Source organism: Petaurus breviceps, unplaced genomic scaffold (genome assembly GCF_028583685.1).
Source record: "Petaurus breviceps papuanus isolate PSGF00001 unplaced genomic scaffold, PetGlider_PUasm1.0 186, whole genome shotgun sequence".
Classification (NCBI taxonomy): Eukaryota; Metazoa; Chordata; class Mammalia; order Diprotodontia; family Petauridae; genus Petaurus; species Petaurus breviceps.
Window position 1 is genome coordinate 42662234 of NW_027185798.1, and position 27346 is coordinate 42689579.

At 37.2% G+C, this 27346-nt stretch overlaps 1 protein-coding gene across 2 annotated transcripts in view; it reads right to left on the minus strand.

The window, feature by feature from the left end:
- The window catches only part of MAGI3 (membrane associated guanylate kinase, WW and PDZ domain containing 3), a 235183-nt gene that overhangs the window by 41903 nt on the left and 165934 nt on the right, over positions 1-27346 (minus strand). For both annotated transcript variants that reach the window (XM_069090327.1, XM_069090328.1), the window contains exons 9-15: positions 21531-21719; positions 18050-18658; positions 16427-16458; positions 13425-13581; positions 9799-9890; positions 7747-7939; positions 4173-4358 (exon numbers count right to left, since the gene is read on the minus strand). In XM_069090327.1, coding sequence (XP_068946428.1) covers positions 4173-4358; positions 7747-7939; positions 9799-9890; positions 13425-13581; positions 16427-16458; positions 18050-18658; positions 21531-21719 — 1458 coding nt within the window. The remainder of the gene's footprint in view (positions 1-4172; positions 4359-7746; positions 7940-9798; positions 9891-13424; positions 13582-16426; positions 16459-18049; positions 18659-21530; positions 21720-27346) is intronic.

Here is a 27346-nt window from a genome sequence, read left to right on the forward strand (position 1 = left end):
GTGGGGTTATAAGAGACTGAGAAGAGAGCAGGAGGTGAGGAAATGGAGACAATGAGTATTTGTTGTTGTTTTTTAAATGTATAATTACATTTAAGATTTTAGGGAGTAGACAATTTAAGACAGAATTAAGTAGAATTTGTTAAAACGTTATCAATTAGTCATAAATTCAGAAAAAACACATGCCAAAGTTACAAGAAATATGAATCTGTTACAACTAAGTATAATCTATCTTCTGCAAAAATATGGTCCTAACTTCCTAGGAAAATGAAGGGTCTCATCAGCTACTCTTCAGAAACATTCAACCACAATTAGCTTCTCCCAGCTATGGCTAGTCAATGTAAAATGCAGTCAAGATGTTGCATTACAATTCTGTTGCTTTCTATTTGTAAGTATAAAGAAAAGTGCCAATATTTTTTCAATTACTTTACTTAAAATAATTAAAAAATTAATATCTGAAGACCTGTTGGGTTTGTCCCAGAAGTTACATGAATAATTTGCAGGACAGTCTTACTGTGCTTGGTTGGTCTACTAAGTTCAAAGACAGATTTACCATGTGGTTGAATATAAGTAAAGCAGCATGCATAGTACAATGGAGAGAACACTAGATTTGATGAAGATATCAAGTTCAAATCCCACTTCTGTTATCATCTATATAGGCTTGGTCAAGTTACTTAACTGACTCTCGGTGTCCTCATCTATAAAATGAGGCATTTACATTCTTTTTCTTTTTTTGGAGGTGGGGGGAGAAATTGGGGTTTTTGAGGCAAGTGACTTGCCTTGGGTCACACAGCTGGTAAATATCCAAGGCCAAATTTGAGCTCAGGTCCTCCTGATTCCAGGGCCAGTGTTCTATCCACTGCGCCATCTAGCTGCCCCAAAATGAGGCATGTGGACAAGATGACTTCTAGAGTTCCAGTGAGCTCTTAAGAGTTTCACTCATCTCTGGTCTGAATCTATTTTGGAGTTAATTGCTCAGCTGCTTTCTGTACTCTTTATATTTCTTTTTAGGCAAAGGATCTCTCTTTTGCAATAGTTTTGTCTCTTTCAAAGAATTAGTTTTACAAAAGTAGATTGAAAGCACATAGCGAAAGAGCAGCACTATATGTCTGAGGTGTTAGAAAAATGTGCACGGTAAGCAAAACAGACTGAGACATTTAATTTTAAATAAAAGCCTAAGCATTCTATCCACTAAGCATTGTTTATACAATATGAATCTGTGGAAGCAAGAGGACACTGGCTCAACATTCTTGACCTCTAAAAATGGAAGAAACTAATCATATTCACCCTCCTTCCATTTACAATAGCATTAAGGTATTGGATTCACATTTATTTCTTGGGTCAAGGAAGAAGGCTATTGGCCAAGCTGCCTGGATGCTAATGCGACCAGAAACAAATTTTTAATGGGAAAATGTTAGAGAACAAGGTTTTGGAGGCTTTGGGAGCAGCCTTGACATTGCCCCATGCACGTTTTAAAAAGGTATACTCTGAATGTTTTCATACTTTGTAGTAATGATTATTATTTTCTGGACTAAATATTTTCTAGTTTATCTAATCATGACTATCTGCATACATATAATCCTTCCTCCCAGGATAAGTTCATCACTTCTAATCTCCCCACCATTGTGATAACTCAAGCCTTGATTGATAACACCTCCCTCAGCCTCTTTTCCCCATGATTGGAGGGTGGTAGGACTGAGTACCAAGCTCTTCCTAATGCTTTCCTTTATAGAAAGCAAAAACTGGACTCAGCACACTCTACTCTGCATCTTCTACTATGCCTGGTTTCAACTCCATGGAACAAGATACCCCTGAGCAGGGAACCTCCTGGTTTCCTACCTGCCTGCCCCCTAAGTCCCCTCCCCCCACCCCGGCCCTAGCTGTCCTACCTCCTTCTCTGTCTCCCCCTTTCAGAGAGACAAAAAGTTCCTAGAGGGCAGGAATCATCTTTCTTTTTTAGTCATTAAACACTGTACTTAGCACAGTGCCTGGAACATAGCAGAAGAATACATGTTTAATTAGTGAATTGGATTGGAAACCTCTCTATGAAAAGGTAACATCTAACATCGAAATGACCACCAACTAACCACAGTAGATATCATTTGGGAAAGGGTGCTTGTAGAGTTTGACTGTAGATGAGATTTATCAACTAGCATTTCACTGAAGTTATCAACTCATATTTTATACCACAACTAGAAATCTCGAGTACTTTATAAAATTCATCAACAACCTGAGACTAATTTACTATTCAGGCTGATAATTAATGAGCTGCAAACACTCATTTCCTACTGCACATTAAATGCTGCTTCAGTTTTACATTTTAATTGGGTTTTCTTTCCCACCTCGTTACTCAAGAATTTGCATTTATATACTTCTAAAGTTTCTTAAAAGCCTAAGTACCTCTCAAAGGAAAGTGACAAAGAATTCATCTTTTTGCTAGATAAAATGTAACATTTAAACTATGTCTACAAACTAGTTTCTTAAAAAAATTAATGTTTAATCAGTTATAATGCAATTTACTAGATCCCAATTTCCTTTCTTTTCCCTTTCATATGCTTAGTTCTATCTTAAATACCTGACTCTACCTTAATACAAAGAGATTCAGGAAATTAAGAACCATAATAATCTCTCACTGGCTCATAGACCAGGATATCATAGACTACTCTATGGTATGAGTTAAAATATGACTATGCATTATTATTTTCAAAAATATTAATCTACAATGATACATGAAATTCACTTAAAATCTTCTTTTCTATTTTTCTGGTGTAGGCCACATAATGATTTTTCACAACATCAGACGGTTACAGTTCCAAGTGTTACCATAGCAACTGCTTTTGGAAAATGGAAGCCAGTATCAGTAAGCAGTGACCTAGTACTATGGCAATAATTCATCTATGCCATGGTATCTTCTTCTTATACTTGCATTAATTTTAGAAATGTTTTCTTAAAATAGTTTGGCTTACAACTCTTTTCTGAAAGTGTCCTTTCCCTAGTAAGGTATTAGTTTAAATATATCTTGGTATCCAGCAGAAAAATCAGGCTCACTGGCATGAAGAACATTATGTTAGCGAAGGTTTTTTTGGCTTATTTTTTAATCATAATGTTAATTTGCATTTATACCTACATTCCTCTTAGCTTAAACATATTTAAGATAATAATTTTTTAACATCAAAGTAAACTAGATTTGTTATATTACCAATAGCTCTAAATTATGGCATTTCCACTGAAGATGTTAATTTCATAAGGAAAGGGGAGTAATCTATTTCTTTTCTGAGAGACTCTATAGCCATCTTTAAAATTTCTCAGAAGAGGATATTCTGCCAAAATGGGCAAGTGATGCTTATTTATATATTCAGACTAGGCAAACTTCCAGGGATTTTTCACTAAAATTTACCTTTGAACAGAACCATTATTTAAAGGAGAAATGTCTTTCATTTTTCAACAAAGGTATTAGATATAAACCTATCACTTACTTTTTAAATAACAGGGAGGAGACATTTCTTTCATGATACTCTGGGACTGAGATTTCTATTATCTAGGTTTGCTCTCCAACTGCTACCATCACTGTACTTCATCTTTTTGCTAGATAAAATGTAACATTTAAACTATGTCTACAAACTAGTTTCTTAAAAAAATTAATGTCTAATCAGTTATCATGCAATTTACTAGATCCCAATTTCCTTTCTTTTCTCTTTCATCTGCTTAGTTCTGTCTTAAATCCCTGACTCTACCTTAATACAAAGCACCGTACTTCATTCTCATCTTCTTGCTGTAAACTCGGAGTCTATATCCTTTCATTCCCCACTCCCCATCGTAGTGTTATGCTTTTCACTTGAATCCATTAGGCCAGGATTCTGAGACATTCTGTGCTATGGTGGTATAATCTTGATGCAGATTCAGCTATTAATAGTTATTTCCTTGAGTTTGTGAAGAAGAAATAAAGGAACCAATCTGGCCTTTACTGTACTCTGAAACCTCAAAGAAACTTCAAATTGATACAGGTTTTATAGTTTCAAAAATAAACAAGGGAAATACTCATCATTCTCTGACTTACAAAGGCAATAAACAATAACAAACAGCATAAATAATAATTTACTTCATATGGTCTAGTAGGAGGCTCACAAAATAAGACAAGGAGAAAAATAGAGAAAAAGTTGTATAGGAGAACTTACCTCCAGGAGGTGGTTTGTTTTTGGAGGTAAGGATGACAAAACCGAATCCTTCATTTTCTTTTCTCTGCAAGACAACATCATAAGCCTCCTGGGGAGGCCTGTTTGGGCCCTCTGCCCGGTTCATTCGGGGAGATCCATTCTGTGTTGAAATGAAGGTCTGCGAGTCATCTTCTTCAGGTTGCTTCTCTATAACAAATATTATTAATTCTGACATAATGAGAAGGTAATACAACTAAACATAAAGTGTGGTTTCCTATAACAAATACTATATAATGAGAATCCCCCTCTGAGAGCTTTGTTAAACTAGGTACATAATTTTGGAGTTAAATATCAAAGGGCTCTGTGAGTATAGGATTAGAAATACAGTGGTTAATGTTTATAGATCCTCAGAAGTATATGATTGTCTTCCAATTACTAAGGGAGAAGGAACATGAGAAGGATCTCCAGACGACAAAGTTAGGATCATTTGGCTGAACAGAAGTCCATGCAAACACTTTAGATTATCAACCACTGATATCTTTTCATGTTTTTTGGGGGATGAGAAAGCTTTATCTTGTATGCTTTTCAGTGTCAAGGATTCACTGTAATTAATCATGACTAGATTCCAGTGTGTCTAAATCAATCTGTTTGCAGGGTCTGTGGAGACCAGACCTATGATTTCATTGGTGGAGGGAACTCCCATGCGAAGAAGACAATTAAAGTTGGGGACAAAGAAAAAAATGTGGATAAGAAGTATGAAAAAGAGGCATAAGAAAACATGCTTTACTTGGGAGGCTGGAGGATGGGAGGAGGCCACCCAGAAAAAGAAGCTAAAAAGAACCATTCTGGTTTTGGAAAGAGAAGAGAAGTGGGCTACATGCTCCAAGGAAACTTCTTATCTTGTGAGGTCTGATAAAGTCCACAGGGGAGACCATCCAATAAGGTTGAGAGGAAGAAAAGAAGGACAGTAGTGAATAGTGACTCCCCAAGGATGTCTTTTATCTCCCCAGGGCATGTCTCTAAGATAAAGAAGAGAACATCCTCCCCCCCCCAAAAAAAAACAACAGCAACAACAAAGAAAAAACAGAGGACACTAATGCTGATTCATATGAACATAAATGTTACTACAGAAGGAACCCAGAAAACACTGCCAAAGTACTGTAGAGTCTTAGGCAAGGAGCTGAAGGTGTTCAATGAAAGCTAAAAGATGAAAAAGAGAAAAGCAGACTTAGGAAGAGAGCAGCTGGTTAAAAAGATGTTGAGAATGTCATCTGGATTTCTAGAGCACTGTTTAAAACACAGAAATGGCAGGCTACTAGTCAGGGATAGGCTACTGTGAATGTATTTGCCTGGTGTCTTGCAAATCCAATAAAAATGGCTTTAAACTGCAAAGAAATGGAGAAGAGGAAAAGTGTTTATCAACTAAGTTAAATGTAGAGAGTAGCAGGTGAGACACTCAGAGGTTTATGGAACACAAAATCCAAAACATGACTGAGAAGTATAAGCAGCAAGATGAAGCAGGTGCAAGTCCTCATGCAAAAAGGCAAATTTGATCTTATAGGTACTACTGGGACCTGGTGGGGTTAAAGCCCATGAGGGGAATGAATGTACCTCTGGATGGGCATAATTTGTTCAAAAGAAATAGGACAAAAAAAGGGGCATGATAGGGTAGCTTTACATGTTATTGGTGCCTTTCTCGCCTCAAAAAATTATCTTGTGTTGATGTATCTATTTTGCATATCTTATCTATGTACATAGTTTATCTTCCTATAGAACGCATGCTTTTTGAGAGAAGGTTTCTCTTTGTCTTTATATCTCTAGCACCTAGCACAGTGTCCTACACAAAACAGACACTTAGTACTATATGTGGAGTTGGCAAGAGCTGAGTTCAAATTTGTGTCAGACACTTACTGTGTGGTGCTGGGCAAGTCACTCAACTAATCTTAGCCTCCATTTACTGATCTATAAAATTGGAATAAAAATCACACCTATTTCACAGGGTTGTTGGAAAGATAAAATGAAATAATATGTGGATGCTTTGGAAACTACAAAATGCTATGTAAATATCATACCATAATTGTCATATTCTGATAATGGGGTTTTGAATTCACCTTTTTTTGTCTATTTCTTTTTCTCACAAGAGAGATCTCATTGCTCTTTCAGGTATGATTTTAAAATACTGAATGGTCTGGTTCATTTAAACTTAGAGTTATGCATTTATAAACTGAGACTTGTTATGTATTAATATATATGTATATGAATGAAAAATATCCAAAACTTGCACAATTTTTATGTACCAACATTCAGTACTTAAAATCATAATTAAAAAGACAGGGAGATCTCTTATGAAGTGGCAAGAAGAAATAGAAAAATAAAAATAAAACATAGGGAAATTAAAAACTCCGTGATCTAAACATGACAAGTCAAATTAAGGGATTAACATGGACCTAAACTTCTTATTAAATAAATTAAAAGACAAATGGAGAGATTAACTGTACACATGTATGTGTATACATATATGTGCGTGTACATAAAATTACTACATTCACGTGCATGTGTACACACATACAAAGGCAGTATAGTGCAGTAAAAGATCAGACTTGCAACTAGGACGACCTTGGTTAATGTCCCATCTCTGATATATATAGTTATGCGATCTTAACCTCTTAATGACCCAGGACACTCTCCAAAACTGTAAGTTTTAGATGAGTTGTGTATCTTTTGCAGTAGAGTTTCCCCCAGTAACAGACTCACATCTCTCAACATACACATAAACTCACTTTATCAACCAAATGATGTGAAACCAAAGTGAAACAATTCTTGCCCTCGAGGTGTTTATATTCTATATGTAAAGGCCACACACCACACATATGTACACTACAACACCACATACACATATGCATATACATCCCCTCCAAAGTGAGTGAGAGTGTGTGTATATGTATGTGTATACACATACACACTGAATGCAGTATTATTACAAGATAATTTGGAAGAAGGAACTAGCCAATGACGGGGATCAGGAAAGGCTTGTGTAGGGGTGACACTTGAGTTCAGTTTTGAAAGAAACTAGGGATTCTAAGAGGCAGAGGTGAGAAGGGGATGCATGCCAGGTCTCTCCTGCACAAAAACATGGAGAGAGAACATCGAACACCATGTGTAAGAACTGCCAAAAGACCAGAGTGGCTGCACTGAAGAGTATATAAAGGGCAACAAGATATAATCAAGTTGGAAGACTAGGCTGGAGCCACATCAATGGAATCAGAGATTCCTGAGATAGTAGAACATAGACACACAAGTCAGAAGCCTTTCTGCCTTTAGAATCAGGAATAAAACCCATACAGAAGAATTATACTGATGTATTTTAAGGTTAGCACATGTAAGAACTAAATAAAAGGCAGCAAATGAAATTAGGCAAGTGGCAAACCCAGATAAGCAGTACTGAACAGTTGTCTACAATGCAGAAGCCTGCAAGTGTGACTTGTGTAAAGCCTGTTATGTGAGGTGACGCAAACAGGAAACAACTGTAGGTAGGAGGTAGAAAGCACTGCTTTAGCACACATGGTTTGTCACTAGCACAACGAGATCCGCGTACCGCCATAGAAGATCTTTCTTCTCACAGTAAGCAGCACATGGCCATTTCGAGCAGCAGTTGTCATTAGGTCCAAAACTTGTTTGTGTGATTTTCCTTTAACTGGAATTCCATCAATGCACATGAGTTCATCAGCAGCACGAAGCCGACCATCTTTCTCAGCAGCTCCCAGGGGGATGATGGCTCCAATGTATATCTGATGGATGGAACAAAAATCTGTGGGTTGGTCTAAACAGTTTTCTTAGATCAGTTAATAGTCAAATTTTCAATAAAACTGAATATTAGGCAAACTGTAAAATGCTTTTTAAATCCAAGGAATAAAAACTGCCCCACATCAAGCATCATTAACTTTGAAAATGACACGTCCTAGAGTCTCAATCATTGACAGAATGTTATTTAAATGATGGAAGCTCCCCAATACCATTCTCCTTTACTTTTAGCAAATCCTTAGAGTTGAATACAAAGAGGGTAAGCACCATAATCAAGTCTGTTTAACCAGAGGAGCTGCTACACCCAGCAAACATTCTCCTATGTAACAGCTGCTTGGAACAAAATCTCTGCTTGCTACCATCAGAACAGTCATTGTCTCTCTACAGTGATGAAGGCACTGGAATGAATACTTTCTCTATGCAGATGCAGATGGCTGCCAGAGCAAGCTTACTGTTTACTACTATGAAACATTTGTTGAAGAAAAAGAATAAATGGTTATCTTTCATCTAGAAAGAATCATTAAAAAAAATTTTCATTAAAAGGTAGCAGAACAGCTACCTTTTGTGTTGGCTTATTTTTTAAAAAAATTATTATTAACTAGAAAATCACAAAAAAACCCCAAATATTTCCAAATGTGTGCTTGCTTATACAGCTGGACAGGTATATTATGTCAGTTAACTAGGTTCTAATAATCAAATTTCTTTGGATAGTTTGGCTAATATTTTGTTGTTCAGTCTTTGTATTAGAAAAAAGAATAAGGATGTCTCCCTAGGCTGTCTAAGTTGAATTTTAAAAAATGCTCTGGCAAATCATATAAACCTTACTTAGTACACTGAAAATTTAAACAGCAAGATAGAATATTCACATGTCCACTGTCCTATAGTCATTTCAACTTGTCTTCAAACTTCATTTGCCTGATAGGATGATGAAAACTTTTGTCCATATGATGAATCACAACATGTGCACACCAACAAAATCAAATACCCTTTTCTTAACTATTGCAGAATTTTCTCATTTCATTTCTTAAAAGTGGCATTATGGCTACCATGGTAGATTCACCCAAATTTTAATGCATAAAGGCTTTGATTTGTGATATTATACAAAAAAGACTGTATATATTTAAATTTTACAAAACACAATTCATTGTGTGATGCCTAGACTATTAAAAGATAAGAGGTTTTTTTTTGTTTTAAATTTAACAATTTTTTCCCTCAAAAAATAAATGTCAACAGAAGCATACATAAACAAAATCTCTAAGTTGATCACTTTGTCTACTTCAGATACTTTTGGATCTACTGCAAAAAAGCCTTAATGATCTTGTATTTCTTCAGCTGTGTAGGTTTCCATATAAAATCACATGAAGAAAAGTACCAAACATTTGCTAGTATTTTTCATGTAAATGCATTCTTAAGATTAAATATTACAATATTCAAAAGTATAGCACAACTATTTCTGGATCAGTCAGAGAATAAATGTAGGAAATAGAATTTGCAATTATAGGTTTCCTAGGAAAAGAAACTATCTAAGAATTTGTTTAGAAAAAGGTTAAAAGAACCCAAACGAAGCAGAGGAGGAGGATAACTAATCAGATAGAGCTGGTATTTTACGAAGCTGAAGTGTGATTACTCAATTTTTAGTTCAAGTATTTACTAAGAGATCAAGAAAGGAGACAATAAGTCCTCCAAATAATTCTTGAAGGGAGCAAGGTGATATGAATGGAAACCAAACCCATTTATTAATCAAAATATTAAAGAGGAAAAAAAAGAGGGGATTTAAAATAATCATATGAGGGAACAAATAATCCAGAAATAACATACATTTCTAAATTCTAGGTGAACAACTTACAGACTGATCAGGTCCATCCCCTCCCAGGACCCTAAAGCCAAATCCTGATTCCTGTTTTCGAAGGAAAACATCCAAATCCTTGGTGTTCGGAGCTAAGTGAAAAAAGAAGAAAGTGTAATTTTTACATTATTACTTAAATGACAACTAGAATAAAACAAGATGACTAATGTTCAATATTTAGTCAGTTAATATTTTACAGTCCTGCAGTAAAATTATGAACTTGAAGCTTTTAAGTGTGTATCAGAGTTCAAGCTTGAATACTAACATGATAAGAAAAATTTTAACTACTAAGCTCTGCTTGCAAAAGTTCTGGACATAGTGTTCTATTCCTAATTAGTGCTTACTCTACCTGTATGTCTAGCTGGTAGCAAATTAACACGAAATTCTAATAACTCCATTTAGTGCCACAATATTAATCAAATACAAAATTCATCAAACCACAATGTCAACTAATTTATATTTACCATGTGGTAGTAAAATAAAATACCAATTTGAAAGTTAAGCAAGGTATTTCAGAATCTAGGAAATGACAGAAAATGTAGTATTGACACACTTAAACTGATGCCTTTCTCAGAGGACACAGCGATGCATCCTTCTGTAAGCAGCTAAATTTGCAGGAATTCATAAGTTTATTTTTTAAATAATAAAAAAACATACTATTGCTATTAGTAAAAACAAGCATAATTTATATTATACTTTAAGGCTTACATTAATCAGGTCAACATGAAAATACCAGATGTTACTTCATGTGTAAAATTTATCTTTTGTCTTTGGAGTTTGGCTGGGGAAAATACTGGTGGTGCCCTTTTCATTCATTCATCTATTCAGCAAACATTTACTATTAAGCATCTACTACCGTGTTTCCCCGATAATAACACCTATCCCGAAAATAAGCCCTCCCCTTACTGTGTAAGATTCCTCTAAAATAAGCCCTCCCCCGAAAATAAGCCCTATTGAGATTGCTACTGTAGTGAAGGTGCACCGTCCCCCCCCCGTGAAATGCACGCCGCGCTCTGAGCTGCATCCAATCAGAGCTGCAGCAGTGAGTGCGTCATCCTGTTCTTCCCCAGTGATTTGCTTATTGAATAAAGGTACATTTTTTTGTTCACATTTACCTGTTTATTAAAATTGCTGTCAATGTTCATTAAAATAAGCCCTCCCCTGAAAATAAGCCCTCTGGTGTTTTTCTGTCCAAAAAAAAAAAAATAATAAGACAGTGTCTTATTATCGGGGAAACACAGTATGTACCAGAAATGATACTAAGGACTAGGAATGAAAAAACAAAAAAATACCATCCCTGACCTCAAGGAGCTTACATTCTATTAAGGAAAACAACATGAACATTGATGAGCAAATGTACAATTTGTATAAATAAATACAATGGAAGGGATTTGGGGGCAAGGGAGAAGGCATTAGGAACCATGAAGACCTCCTGCAGGAAATAAGTGGGGCTTGAGCCGATCCATGAAAGAAGCCAAGGACTCTAAGAAGTGAAATTGAGGAGGCTGTGAATTCTAGAGATGGAGGGGACACCTGTGCAAAGGCACAGAGATGGAAACACTACGTAGACCAGTTTGGTGGAAGGATATAGTATGTATGTGAATGAGAGTAACATACAATAAGCCCAGAAAAACAGGCTAGAACTGGACTGTGAAGTATTTCTAATGTCAACCCAAGAAATCTGTAGTTTATCCAGAGGTGATAGGGAGCGGCTGAAGCTTCTGATGCAATGGGATGACAGGGTCTGACCTGTATTTTAGGAATATCTGCTTTGTGTAAGATGGAATGGGGAAGGAAGATAACATTTCAGTCAAGTGTTTATGACAAGTTCCAGGGAATGTTCTTTAGAACATTTTTCATTCTTTAGAAGGCAATTTTTAGTTTGATTTAAGAAAATAACAGTTACATTCCAAATCACATATATATTTAACGAAAATGTGAGTAATCTCATACACTCAGTAATGTCTTGAATGCTGTGGCATTAAGCCACATTTTTCAACCACAAAGAGAGGGGCTACCTAGACAAGTTCAGTCCATGAGATGTAAGAAGCAACTGCAAAGACCATCTTAGGAAACAAGGTCTTCATTCACCTGCAGACGCTCTGTGCTTTTTGGCATTCTAGTCTTATGGGTTACTGTTAATCCTTCATTTGCTTTATGGTCAGCTCACACTAGGAGAAAAAAACTGCTTTTGAACTTATTACCTCTGGTAAGACTTCATCAAAATACAATTCAATAGAATTCTAGAATGTTAGCACTTTAAGAATCTTAAAAATCGGGTGTGTTCAACAAACATTCAGTGTACAATGCCATGAGAGTTCACAGTCTACTACCTGAGTTAAATATCTACACAAACATGACACAATTTAGACTATTAAAAATACACAAGAGGAATGTCACAGCTCTGTCATCCAGAAGATGGAGAAATCCCTTCCTGGTGGAGAAATCAACAAAAACTTCTTAGAAGAGGTAGTATTTGAGGGCCTTGAAGTGTGGGCAACATGTTGCCTGTAGAAGATGGGAGAAAAGTGGAGAGAGTGACAGGTGCAGGGGAAGGAAAGGAAACCAATTTATAACCAGAATGGTAGGTTGGGATCAGATCATGGAAGGCTCAGAATGACGAATATCATGAAGAAGACAGATAAGACAGTAGAAACAAAGGAAGATTTTTTTTTTAATGGATAAAGGAGATCTAAGTGCTTCTGTAGACAAAGGGAAGATTGTTACAGAGGATTGATGGAAAGTAATCAGAGATAACTTGGTGGAAAAGATAAGATGAGATAAAGTACTTAATTAGAGGATTTAGCAACGGTCAGGAGTGAAGAAGATAGATATGAATATGGAGACAAATTTTAAATGAAGAGGGGGATTTAATAAGAAGAACTGAGGGAACCCTGGAGAACACTGACATGCTTTTTAGAGTGGAAGAGAAGGTCATCTGCTGAGAGTCTTGGTGGTGCAGGTAGTGTTGGGATCTTGGGGTGAAGATTCAAAATGAATACTGTGGGAAGTGAGGAAGGGAAAAAATAGAAACAACGAGGCTGAGATTGTTCATAGTAAGCAGGAGAAATCCATATGGAAGAGATGACTAAAGAATATCCAGTCTAACTTAATTTTACAAACAAGGAAACAAAATCATAGGACATATGTAGCTTTAATAATTTTGTTTAGACCATGCATCCACTTCTCATTGTCTTGCAGATGTCAGGTTAAAGGACTGTGGTTGTTTAAAGGACAGCAAAATTAGTCACATGCAATATTTCCAAATACGGCAATAGATGCAGTACGGTAAAGAAGACATTAGGTCTAAAACTGGAAGACCTGGACTGAAATTCTGGCTCCATCATCTGATTTTTGTCTTGTGACCTTGGGCAAACCCAACTCTTAGTTCTTCCTTTGAAAAAGGCGAGGGTGCTTTGCAGATCCAATACTCCATGTTTCTATATTTAATGATTCCAAGGGGTCAATGAGTAGGCCTCAAAATTGTCTTCTTTCTTAAAAGTAACATAAAAATCCTTAAACTTGCAATTGGAAAAGAAAACTACGATTCCTAAGAATGGAAAAGACCCTTATGATATCCATGCTCACTTTGTTCTACACTATCCTAAAAAATCTTGGAGACTTACGTTTATCTTCATATATCGTCTTGGACTTCAGGTAGACCTCGGAAGGATCTAATTTGGGGGATCCTGACCTGATAATGCTGGGTGGAAAAGGCATCGGCTGAGGAACAGACTCATTGATGGCCTCCAAGCTTCCTGAATTCTCTTGTTTATCCGTCTTCTATAATGGAAAAGCAGATGTGCTTAGTAATTAGTACAAAATGATAAGAAAATAGATGATTTAATTACTTCATAGGAGAAGAATGGCAAATAAACTATACAAGATTGCTGGGCATGGCTACATATTTCTTTATGTATACAACACTAAGAAACTAAGGTGTTGAGCATTAATATATTTGATAGGTTCAGTACAGCAATGTGAGTCTCTTGAAAGTATTGGGCTAAGATGTATTTAACTGAGGGAAGGAAAAAATTCTACTTGGTAAATGAAAAAAACGAAGAGTCTTATAGAGGCCTATGTTTGAATAAAATTTCCCTTCTTCCCACCTTTGAAACTGCTCACTGATTTGGGGAAGAAAATACATGAGATAGTGAATGCTTCTTACATAAAGAAAGGGTTTCTTCTATGAAAGGGAAGGAAAAAAGAATGTGCCACATAATTTTTACTTCTCTTTTTTTACCTGATTTAATTTCCAATTAAGATCTTTTCAACATATCATTCTTTCTAAGATTACTGAGTAGTAAAAGTCTTAACCCAAAATTAGATTAAACAGATAATACTGTGAAAATACACTGTAAAATTCAAACACTCTAAAGGGAAAGGCACTAAGCCAAGGCAAAGGAGTAGCTTACTTTGATTTTTTTTGTTTACAAAAAGTTAATTTCCAAATATTTGACAATATTAAGAAAAAACAAAAATAATTAGCTATAAGGAAAACAAAATATATTAGCCTCAAACAAATCCCACTCCACCCCCAAACCAAATAAGCAACCAAAAACCCTCAATAGTATATTTGTCCAAATCTGTCAGCCAGGAATTAGATTCTGATTTAAGATGATAAAAAATGATCACTGTCAACTAGCATGTAGGAGTAGTTCTAAGCTTGGGGATCATCAGTGTCTTTATGTACCAGGACTAGGACAATCCCATTTCTCCCTTCCCCTTCCTCCTATGTTGCTCAGCATCCTAACCAGTAAGTGCGAAAGGGAAGAGCAGCTTCAGTATGTTGCCAGAAGTAGTCATGAGCAGAATTTCTAGTATATCTTGGTGAATTACATAATACTGAGTCTATGAAGGACACCTAGGTGGGTTATAGGGTAAAGCTATTCTTCTACTAACTTTGCTATATTACTTTGATTCCTAAGAAGATATATTTTTAACTGCTGGAGAGCTTCTTTGAATACTCTAGGGTTTCCAGCTATTGATGAACATCTTTGATGGGCTGAAGATGGAAGCATCAAGCTAAAACTAAAATAGGATTTCACAGATCATTAATTACTTTGTATTCAATACTTGTGACTACTGGTGGTACCATTTAAAGAGACTGATAAGTGACTACTAGTTTCTTGTTATGGGGAGCCTTCTTTCAGTTCTCATCCTACATATGGGTCCTTTGATGGACTATTTAACTATCCAAATGTCTGATAAACAACACTGTCTCCAGGGTCAATAGTTAGCCAAATATACAGATAATAAACAACTAGGCTGTATATTCTGGGGAAAAAAAGCCCAACAAAAACAGCAAAACAAGTCACTGGATAGTACAGAGGCCATAAATGTTTTGGGCAATTCAACAAATGTGCCTATCATGTACAAGTTATGGATTTAATGACAAAAATGAGGGGCGGACTTGGCCTGTAAGGAGCCTCCATTCTATTAAACAATACAGAATGTAAAACAAATAAGTAAACTTGAGATTATTTGAGGCAGAAGACAGCACCAACAACTAGGGGGATCAGAAAAGGCTTCAAGTAGGAGCTCATACTTGAGTTCGACCTTGAGGGAGGTGAAGGATTCTAAGAGATAGGAGGCATGTACTACAGGTATCAGGGGACAGACTGGGGAAAAGGCTGGAGGTAGGACATGGAATGCAAAGTCTGGGTAATAGCAAGAGGGCCAATGTGACTGGCCATAGAGAACATGAAGGAGAATGATATAAAATAAACCTGGGAAGATAGGTTGCAACCAGATCATAAAAGGCCTTGAATATCCAATAGGGGGATCTGGATTTTATTCTGGAGACAACAAAATGTCACTGAAAATTTCTGAACAGGAACGACATGGTCAGAAGTATAGTTTAGGAAAATCAGTAGCTGCATGTAGGATAAATTTGAGAGGGAAGAAACTGGAAATAGGGAGACTAATTAAGAGGCTATAGCAATACTCCAGGAGTCCTTCAGGTGCTAAGGACCCAAATTAGGGGGACAGCCACTAAGTAGAGAAAGGGGGGCAGATGTGAGAATTTTTTTTTGAGGAGGGAAGGCAAGACAATTGGGCTTAAGTGACTTTCCCAAGGTCACACAGCTAGTTAAGTGTGTCAAGCGTCTGAGGCCGGACTTGAACTCAGGTCCTCCTGACTCCAGGGCCCATACTCTATTCCCTGGGCCACCTAGCTGCCCCTGATGTGAGAATTTTTATGGAAGTAAACTGAAAAATATTTCTCAAATGAATGAATAAAAGATGCAAGGAAAGATTCGAGAGTAACTTCAAAATTATAAACCTGGGTAACTCCAAAGATGATGGTGCTTTCAATAGAAATAAGGAATCTAGAAGGAGGGCTGAGTTTAGAAAGATATGGGATATGGAGCATTTGAGATGCTGATGAGACACAAAAGTATAAAGGAAGTTTAGCTATATACTGGGTGGCAGATGACATCGATTTAATTTACCATCTGCCCTAATATTTATTTAAAACCACTGGGAGTAGATTTCCCCCCACCCCCTTGTGTTGTTTCTAAAGCCAAGAGAAATGAATAAGACTCTGGGGATAGTCCTAATTTTCCAACCTAGTATATATGATGAGCACTAACTCTTTCCCTCTATTGCAAACATTTTACATACTCACCACTTTGGTAGTTTTTGCTGGTGAAGGAGGACCTAGAGAAAACAATGAGTCAAAATTTAAAACCAAATGAAGAATTCTTTGGTCTGATATTCTTTAATCACCAATATTGTCTACTAATGGAACAAAAGTAAATTAAGTAAGCTAGCTTTAATTTAGTAAATGGAAAACTGAAAAACTAAGCATGCAGAGAAAAATGTTTAACTTCATCACAGTGTAACGGATAGAGTGCCTGACTAGGAGTGAGGACTTTTCTGAATACCATCTCTGACACTTCCTACCTGTATGATCATGGGATAGTCACTTAAAACCTCATGGCCTTAGTTTCCCCATCTGTAAAATGGGGATAATAATGCCCATACTAACCTACATTACAGGGTTCACAGGATCACAGCTCTGGAGCTAGAAGGAAACTCAGAGGCCATTTCTTTGCCACCCAAATACACTATCAGCCAAAGAGGATATGGAGAGCAAGGCAGATTAATAGACTTGCCAAAGATCACACAGGTAGAATCTGACTCCTGGGTCAATGTTCTCTCTACTGTGCCGTGCAGTGCTTTGAAAACCTGAAAGCAGTACTATGTATTTCAAAAGATCACCCAAAGAAGAAATCAAGCTGTTAAAAATAAACAAAAGTCTATGTTAAAGGAAACGTTCTCATGCACAAGATGGAGAAACAAGGTGCTAAAAGAGCAGAAGCATGTGAAGATGTACAAGAATTAAATTCCAATTTTTAAATGTCAGCCATTCATAGACATGGACTCAATAAATCCATTAAAGCTCAAGTAAATAATTAGAGTTTAAAATGGGGGCAGGGGAGGATACCTGGTGCATTTCATGACCATGGGAAAACAAGCCTTGTGCTTTTCTCATTTGGGCACCAGGAGACTTAATGACCACTTATAAAAGGCCACCAGAGCTTCAAAAAAAATCTTGAAAAATAAAAGCTACTAGCACTATGGATTCTACAGAACAGGTTTCAAGAGATTCCTCAATACCATCTAATGCCTATAGAAATGTAAAGAATTTTGTTCTTTGAAATAACCTTAGGTACATTATAGAGTCATAGATGAATCTCAAGGCTTTTAAAGATCTTTCTACTATTACTTGTGTCTGTCAGCAGAAGAAATGCAATGATTAAATGGGAAATCTTTTAAATGAAGAAGCATCTGTGACTGATCATAAAAATTGTAAGTAATATTTTAAAAATAGGCACTAATGGAGTTATTAATAAGTAGGAAGAGACAAGTATATGGAATGGACCTGTGATTTCTCTGGAAGAGAAAACTCTTCAGTTAGGAAATTCCCTCTACCAATGGCAGGTTAGCATTTTCCCTGCAATTGAGCATCTTAGAGCAGCCTAAAGAACTGAAATCCTGGGCCAGGGTCAGCTAGAATGTGCCAGAGGCTGGCTTTCTCTCCCTCATGCCACACTGTCTCAAATAAAAGATGGGAAACTCACAAAAACTGCTCTCTGGCAGTGACTAAACACAGCCTTTTAGAAAATGCACACTAGTGATCAGGTAGTCTGATGGGAGAAGAAACATCCCAACCTATTAGGAAAGACAATTAACAGACATACACACATGAAAACTAAACATTTTTCCAAGTTGCATCTTTACTCACCTCCTCTCAAGATGAGCAATGGCACATCTGCGCCTACTGGAAACTGCTTTAGAACTTCTACTACCTGGAGGTGTGTTAAGTTCTGTACATTTTGGTGGTAAATTTCCTTAATAATATCTCCTTTTTGAAGGCCATGACACCATTGGCTGTCCAATATCATTTTCACCTTCTGCCCAGTTGGACTATCAGCTATTGCAAACCCAAAACCTTTAGGACCCTTAATCAGAGGGATAGTCACTAGCTCTGGTTGAGAGCTGCCTGATGATGCCATGGATGCCCTTTGCTCATTTGGGTCCAAAGAAGGGCCATTGAGACGATCACTGGCCAGAATGTGACCCGGTTTCCCATTCTGGTCCAAAACCACTGTCCCTGATTTAAAATCCTGACTGCTTATGCAAGTCTCTCCCTTGGTTACAGGCTGTCCATTGATGATGGGTGTAGCTGTGACAATATCAACAACAGGATCTTCATTATCATCAGGAAGAGGATAGCCACGACACAAAGTCAGGTTCACATACTGGTTGACAGGGACCAATTGAAACATCTGGACAACATCTGCATGGGTGTGACCAAGGACACAGTTGCCATTTATGTCTACGATTACATCACCTAGTAAAACAAACGTATTAGAGTACGTTAAAACCTAAGTTATCCCCAATTTTAGTATTATTTTAGTTTAGGCACTATTATTTCTAATCACCAGTTGACTAAGGTTAAATTCTGGGTCCTCAAGAAAAAAAAATTCAGAAAGATCCCCTCTGTCCTTTATTAATTTCAAAATAAATAGATTTCCAAGAAAGCGGGGTCTCTTTACTTTTGCAAGCTTCTCTGAAAACCAGGGACTGCTTTAAAGTCATGATAAGGATACCTAAGATCCAAGTTATTAATGGATAAAGGTGGCCTAGGGTGTGAGAATAATAAATAATGTGATATGAATCATCTAAGCACCTGGAAAAGAATCATATACATAGTAGGTCCTCTTTTTTGTACATACATATGCATATATGTGTATCTATATGTTTGATGAATAAATGAAAATGTTATCTGCACAAAGGACTCACATCTGAAAAAATTATCCAGAAATTCAGTAACCAGGATGGCTATAACTAAGCATCTGATTTTCAGAATGATTTATCATCTACAGACTATATTTTTCTTCAGTATGTTCCACCTTTAGGGTATGGTTAAGAATTAAATCTTTAATACAGCTTCACTCACTGAACCTAATTTGGACTTCAAATGAAAAAAAAAACCTCATAAATATTGGCAAAAGCAAAGACCATTTTTTTTTAAACTTGAGGAGAAGCCAGCTAAATAAAATCTGACAAATCCAGGCTTATTCCTGCAGCCCTTATCTGACATAGGTAAAAGCAGTCTGATTGCTGGATTCATTGGTCCTTACTATGCATCAGCTGGGATTCTTTTATATGGACATGATCTCTCTTATTTATTTTATGTGATCTCATCCATTTGCTTTTTTCCCCTTAAATTTGAAGGTGATTATTTAAAAGGTTATTCTCCCAATCAAGGTGCTCAGATTTGTTCTTGTTACATTTATGCTTTTTAAGGTCAACATGAATAGTCCTAAAACAAATGTCAATTCATGGAAATTTGGTTGTAATGACCTAATGAGAGACAGAAAACTGGACTACTTAGAAACAACAGTGGAGACATTGTTTTCCCTGGCAAAAGCTTGCAGAATGTTCATGGGAGCACTTTAATGTAAGGCCAGGATGGCTTAGGTAGTTCAGACAAATCCAAATCAATACTGTGACATTGTAGGAAGACAGTCAGGAGCTAATGGATTTGTTTCATGATCAAAATATGGAAAGTAGTAGACAAAACTGTTATCTGAAAAAGTAATTCTAATTAGTCACTTGATATTTATGATGCTGGATAATGAAAATATTTAAGAATACCACGTTTATATCCTTATATTAACAATTTTTTCTTTGAATTGTGACTAAAATATTGATAAAAGAATCCCAATTGATGCATGTTAACGGCCAGTGAATCCAGCAATCAAACTGATAACCTATATCAGATAGGGGCTGCAGGAATAATCCTGGATTTGTCAGATTTTATTTTAGATGGATTTTCTTCCTGTTAAAAAAAAAGTGGTGTTTGTTTTTGCCAATATTTATATGCTGTTTTCCCTTGTCAACCCCATAAGTTTTTTGGAAGGGCACACAATGATCTGCAAATAATATTATAATGAAACATTAACGTACCTAAGCATAGCAAAAGGAATCTATCAATCAACAATCTAGCTGTGCAAATTACATTCATAGTATATGTGAGACAGAGGCATCCATAAGAAAGTTAGGAGAACACAACAAGAAACAACTTCAACATTACATTAAAACTTTAAAAGAAAAACAATCACTTTAAAATTCTTTCATTGTGAATAAGCAGTCTGAAAGAGACAAAAATACTTTTTAAAAAATGTCAAAAAAAAGTCAAATAGCCAAAGCAACAAAGTCTAGACAATTTATCTCATTCCTGAACAGTTACATTAAGAACTGCAGAATTTTTGTTTGTTTCTAAATGTTTCCATTTTCAAAATCTAAAATAAACTAATCAATCCAAGGAAACATAGAAGCATAGAAAGTGGCATGATATGACCTCCTCAGGAATTACCATAAAGCAATTTGTGGCATGTCAGTAGTATCATAGAATCATAGATATTACAGAACAAAGGGATCATAGAGATTCTCTGGTTTAATCAATCGCCTCAACAGACAGGCTGTGGAGAGTGGGCAAGACTTGGAGTTACAAAGACCGGCTGTGTTGTTCTTCTCATATACACCAAGTGAACGCCTATGGGCAAACAGCCTAACCTCTTGGAACCCTAGGCAATTCTTTAAGACTTTTCAGTTATAAGCTAGTTGCCATTCCCAATGCTGATGAAATTACTGGTCCAGACAATAAAACATGATTCATCATACAGTTAAATTCATGCTTCCATTAAGAATGAAGACTGGTGAATTTTTTACAACCCTCAAGACACAAGAAAAATTGTACGAACAAACTATTTGACTGAGCTATACAGTGATCTTTGCAACTGTCATCTGCTTGAAGAATTAGGGCAGCTCAAAGGATAGAGTGCCATGCTGGGAGTCAGGAAGATCGGAATTGAAATCCAATTTTAGACATTCACTATCTGTGTGATCCTGGGCAAGTCATTTAACCCTGTTTGCTTCAGTTCCTCATTTGTAAAATGAGCTGAAGAAGAAGTTGGCAAACTGCTCCAGTATTTTTGTAAAAAGTCCAAATAGGGTCACAAGAGAGTCAGATATAACTGAAACAACTCAACAACAAGGAAATCACAAACATCATTCACGAAGTTTCCAAATTATCTTATTCTCTAAGTGCTTCCAAATACTATTTTTTTTTGTTTAAAAAAAAATAGCCAGTTTCATCTCTAGCTATAACTTATAGAACAACTTTCCTGTTAAAGCAGTATACAGAAATGTGTTACCTGGTGCAATTTTCCCATCTTGAGCAGCTGGACCATCTTTGAGTACATTCTTCACTTGAAGAAACTCATCAGGTCGATCTCCACCAATGATGGTAAAACCAAATCCCATGGTGCTCTTTTTCAAAGATGCTCGTATGAGTGCACCTTTAAGCTGGGAAGGGTCTCGAGTGAAGTGTGACTTCTCTACATCTATACCAAAAAGAAGAATAAGTTTGCAAATCCAAGATGTGACAACAGACACATCAGGCAAAAAAGTAAGTCATTCAGTGTCTATAAAAAAATAAATGAAATGTATCGCAATAGAAGGAAATGAGGAAAAAGATATAATCTAATATTTAACAGCACAGAGAATTCAACGTTTATGAACAAAAAATTAGAGATATTTAGAAATACATTAAAAAACTAAGTTTGGTTAATATATAATTTCTCATTTGTTGGACTCCTATAGTATAAGAATAATCCAGTGGATCTGTGATTTCACTGATATGGATGTCTTCAATAATGCAGACAGTGTTTTCTCACCCTCTGTAACTACTATGCATGTCTTCCCATAATTTGCCAACTTGGTGGTGGTGGGGGAAAGGAGGTACTTCTAGGATTCTCTTCAAATTGCATGGATATCAATGCTAATAAAGCTTGTGGGCTCCCCAAGGGCTATCTTAGCAATCATAACATGACACCTACTTTTTTTCTGGTCACATATTTTTCTGAAGACATGCTTTAAAACACTAATTCTGAGTAACCTCTCATTTATAGGGTATTATGGCCTGCTCATGCCCATCAAGCATCTCTCTTTTGCTACCTTGGTGATTCTCAATTTTAATTCTTCAAAGACTGTACCTGTTTATGATTTATAGCCATACAACATCACTGGAAAAATACTGGTGTTTAAAAAAAATCATTCAATCAACAAGGATTTATTAAATGCTTAATGAGCCAGGCACTTACAAGCAGTGCTCAGGATGCCAAGACAAAAACAAGATAGTATCTGTCTTCAGATGGTTTACATTCTTTCAGGAGAAAAGACATATAAGGAAATACAAATTTTATACAAAATAAATAAAAGGTAATTTTGGAGGTGAGGCAGTCATAGAAAGGGAGGAGTCTTATAAGAAATGGCACTTGAAGATGAGCTTTGACAAAAGACAGGGATTCTAAGAGGTAGATATGAGGACTGAGTGAATTAGTGGCACAGAGGATTATATATGCCAAAGCACAGAAAGCAGGGATGGAATGATGTGCCTTGGATTCAAGGAAATAGCTTGGATGCCTCAAATAGAATTGCACTAGAGGGGAGGGGCAAGATGGCATAGTAGCAAGAAGTACAAGAGCTGCTCTTTCTCTCCCTCCCAATACCCCCAACCTCCTCCAGACAGAATGAGAAAATGTATAAGACCAAATCCTGATTGAGAAATCTAAGGGGGAAAAAAACCCCAGAGTCATTATTCTGACGCAGGGTGGCATGGCAGGCAGACAGACACTATGGACAAGGCCTTGTCAGGAGCACACCATGCAGAGTATTCTAGAGCAGCCTTCATGCTGTGCCCCAGTGTGAGAAATAGTCCTAGATTCAGCAAAGGGACCTGTACTTGTGTAGGGGACAGAAGCAGATGCCAGCAGGCAGGTCTGCTAACAACCCAGTTCTGGATCCAGGGTGGCAGAGTGAGGAGTGGTCACCAACCCATGACTTGTACCAAGAAGGGAGAAAGCTCAGAAGTAAGCAGCTGCGGTGTGGATTAGACTTCAGAAGCAGAAGAGGGTTTCAGTTCCAGTATCTAGCCCAGTCTGAAACCTGCAGAAAAACAGAGGGCAGGAATCCCAGACCAAAGGGAGGCCTATAGTTCTGTCACTTTGAACCAGCAGAGCTTTCTGGCTGGCTGGTAAGTGGTGAATCCAATTAACAGTCTACAAACAGGGCAATCCCATAAGCCTGTGGCTCAGACCCAAACCAGGTCAGGAACTTGCAGAGCTCATAACAGAGTAGGCAGCAATCAGACTTTGCCCTACATCAAGCCACTTTGGGAAGACTGAAAGCTTACTGCTCTGAAGCCTAGACTGTTGCTGAGTTATAATATTCAATGTCCCACTAAAGAAGATGAAATATGACATAAACTGTATGACAGAGATATGATGAATTTAAAATGAAGAAACATACATTTTCTGACATGGCTAATGTGGGGGTTTGTTTTACTAGACTATGTAGATATGTAATAAGGGATTTTAAAAAATGCTTAATTAGAGGAGGGATGTAAAAAAAAATGTGTGTTGGGGTGGCTAGGTGGTGGAGTGAGTAAAGCGCTGGCCCTAGAGTCAGGGGGACCTAAGTTTGGTTCTGGCCTCAGACATTTAACACCCACGCAAAAAAAAACTAGCCATGTAACCTTGGGCAAGTTACTTAACCCCAATTGCCCCCCAAAAGGAAAAAAAAATGTGTGTTACTTAAAAATTTCAAAAGTTTAAAAGACAAAAAAAACCAAGTATTTCTTTTTTTTTAATCAAATACTTTATTAACTTCTAGTTTACATCATTCATTTCTGCAAGATTTTGAGTTCCAAATTTTCTCCCTGTTTTTCCCCTACCCACCACCCCAAAATAGCGATCCCACTGGATATCCCCTCCTCCAATCTGCTCTCTCCCATATCTTCTCCCATATGCCCTACAACTTTCCAGTAGGGCACCGTGCCTATATATCTTATTTCCCAGTTACATGTAAGATAATATTAATAATAGTGTATATATATATATATATATATATATATATATATATATACACACACATATATATATATTTTCAAACATTTGATTTTAAAACTTTGAATTCCAGATTCATTCCCTTCTTCCCTTATCACCCACCCTTACTGGGAAGATAAGCAATTCAGTGTAGGTTGTACATGTGTAGCTATGTAAAACATTTCCATAGGGGATATATTGTAGAAAACTGACTATTTTTCCCTCTCTCCTCTCCCGCCTCCCACTTGTTCTATTCTCTACTTTGATCCTCTCCTTTTTCAAAAGTGGGTGCTTCCAGCTTCCCTCCCCCCCAGTATGCCCTCCCTTCCATCATCCCCCCTCTCATCCCCTTCCCCCCCATTCTCTTGTAGGGTGAGATACCCTATTTAGTGTGTATGTCATGCCCTCCCCAAGCCAAATTTAATGAGAATAAGATTGACACATTCCCTTTTGCCTTCCTGTTCTACCCCCCCATTACAATCACTTTCCCTTGCCTCTTCTATGAGATAGTTTACCCCATTCTGTCTCTCTCAATATCCTCTCATTATATTCCTCTCTCACCTCTTAATTTCACCTTTTAAGTATCATCCCTTCCTATTCAATTGGTGCTGTGCCCTCTTATCTATGTATATCTGTACACGTACACACATACATATATAGAAACATTCACATATGTATTCATATGCCCATATACCCTCATATATAGACATATATGTATGTATTCCCTTCAACTATTCTCATATTGAGAAAAGTTTCATAAATTACAATTATCGTTTTTCCATGTAGGGATGTTAATAGTTCAACTTTGATAAGTTCCTTATGATTTCTTTTCCCTGTTTACTTTCTCATGCTTCTCTTGCTTCTTGTATCTGAATGTCAAATTTTCTATTCAACTCTGGTTTTTTCATCAAGAATGCTTGAAAGTCCTCTATTCCACTGAATGACCATATTTTTCCCTGAAACATGATACTCATTTTTGCTGGGTAGGTGATTCTTGGTTTTAATCCCAGCTCCTTTGACCTCCGGAATATCGATCCCTCAGTGTAGAAGCTGCCAGATCCTGTGTTATTCTGATTGTGTTTCCACAGTATTCAAATTGTTTCTTCCTGGATGCCTGTAATTTTTTCTCCTTGATCTGGGAATTCCAGAACCTGGCTATAATATTCCTAGAAGTTTTCTTTTTGGGATCTTTTTCAGGAGGTGATAGGTGGATTCTTTCAACCTCTATTTTGCCCTCTGTTTCTAAAACATCAGGGCAATTTTCCTTGAGAATTTCTTGAAGGATGATTTCTAGGTTCTTTTTTTTGATCATGGCTTTCCAGTAGTCCAATAATTTTTAAATTATCTCTCCTGGATCTATGTGCTCCAGTCTAATTATGAAGGAATGATTTTCTTCAGTGATCTTTTGAGATTCTTTTTCCATCTGGCAAATTCGGCTTTTTAAGGCATTCTTCTCCTCATTGCCTTTTTGAGCTTCTTTTGCTATTTGAGTTAGTCTATTTTTTAAGGTGTTATTTTCTTCAGTCAGGTTGTTGACTCTCATTTCATAATTTTCTTGCATTGTTCTCATTTCTCTTCCCAATTTTTCCTCCACTTCTCTTATTTGGTTTTCAAAATCCTTCTTAAGGTCCTCTATGTCCTGTAACCAGCTCATATTTTTCTAGGAAGCTTTTGGTGCAGGAGTTCTGACTTTTCTGTCTTCCTCCTGTTCCATGCTTTGGTCCTTTTTGTCCCCAAAATAGGAGTGTAAAGTTGGGTTGCTCTGCTTGCTATGTTTCCCTCGTTTGCTCATGTTGCCACTCAATTACTTGACTTTTGGGCTTTTTGCCACAGTAGGACTCTGCTACCAGACGGGAGCTTCATCCCAATAGCTGGGGTTTTCTCAGTTGCTAAAGGTATTAGTTGGGTGCCCACTCTGAAGCCTCCATATGCTCTGACAAGCTGGTTGCAGCACACCCCAGGACCTCCACCCTAGCCCAAAATCCAGATCCAAGCAGATTAAAGCAAGAGCGATTACCCCTCAGACTGGTCGCTTGGTCCCCCTACAATCTGCAGGCCAGGAGCTGAAGCAGCCTCGTGGCGGCAGCTGCATGGCTGCCATGCCTCAGTAGCTTCTTGCTCTGTGGGCAAAGGCTGACCGCATTCCTGAACTACTGGATCCCAAAGTCCACACTTCACTGACCTCTCACTTTGTCCTTAGCATCTATGGGTTGATAATTCTGGAAACCACCACAGCTGCTGGTGATCTGAAGTCCCTCCTGCTGGTGGCTGGCTGTGGCCACCCTGAGGCTAAGACCTCTAGCTTGCACAGGGCTGGGGTCGGCTCCCAGAGTGCTGTGTTGGCCACTTCCTGCCAGCCTGCTGGGATGTCTTCAGTGAGAGGTTAGCTTCTTTGTGTCATTTTGTGGGTTCTGTAACTCCAAAGTTTGTTCAGAGTCACCTTTTACATAGATTGGAGGAGGTGGAAGCCAGAGCCCCATGGAAGTCCTGTTTCTACTCTGCCATCTTGACTCTGCCCCCCAAACACAAGTATTTCTGACAAAAGTCTGACATACAATATATATGGTAACCCAACCTAAGTATAAAAGTTCCAAGAGGTAGTCCATCAATTAATATACACTTATTAAATGTGTACTCTATGCCAGACACTGTTAAACATTGGGCATATACAAGCAAAGTGAAAGTGTTTCATACACTGACTGTTCCCCAATAAATCAATGAACAAAGAGAATTGCCATCTATCAATAATCATACAAAAGACTGGCCCAAATCACTAACAATCACAGAAGTACAAATTAAAATAACCCTTGACGTTTCACTTTAAATCTAGGAAATTGGCAGAGACGACAAAAGATGGAGATCGTCAATGCTGGAAAACACTACAGGAAGACAAGGACACCTACACACTGACGGCAGAACAACGAACTGGTCCAACCATTCTGAAAAACTCTGTTAAGCTATGTGGAAGAATTGTGGGGAAAAGTCACTAAACCTCATATCCTTTAACCCATAAGATGTCCCTTTTGGGTTCCCAAGAGGTAAAAAACATGAAGTCCTTATAAATACTAAATATTCATTGTAAAATA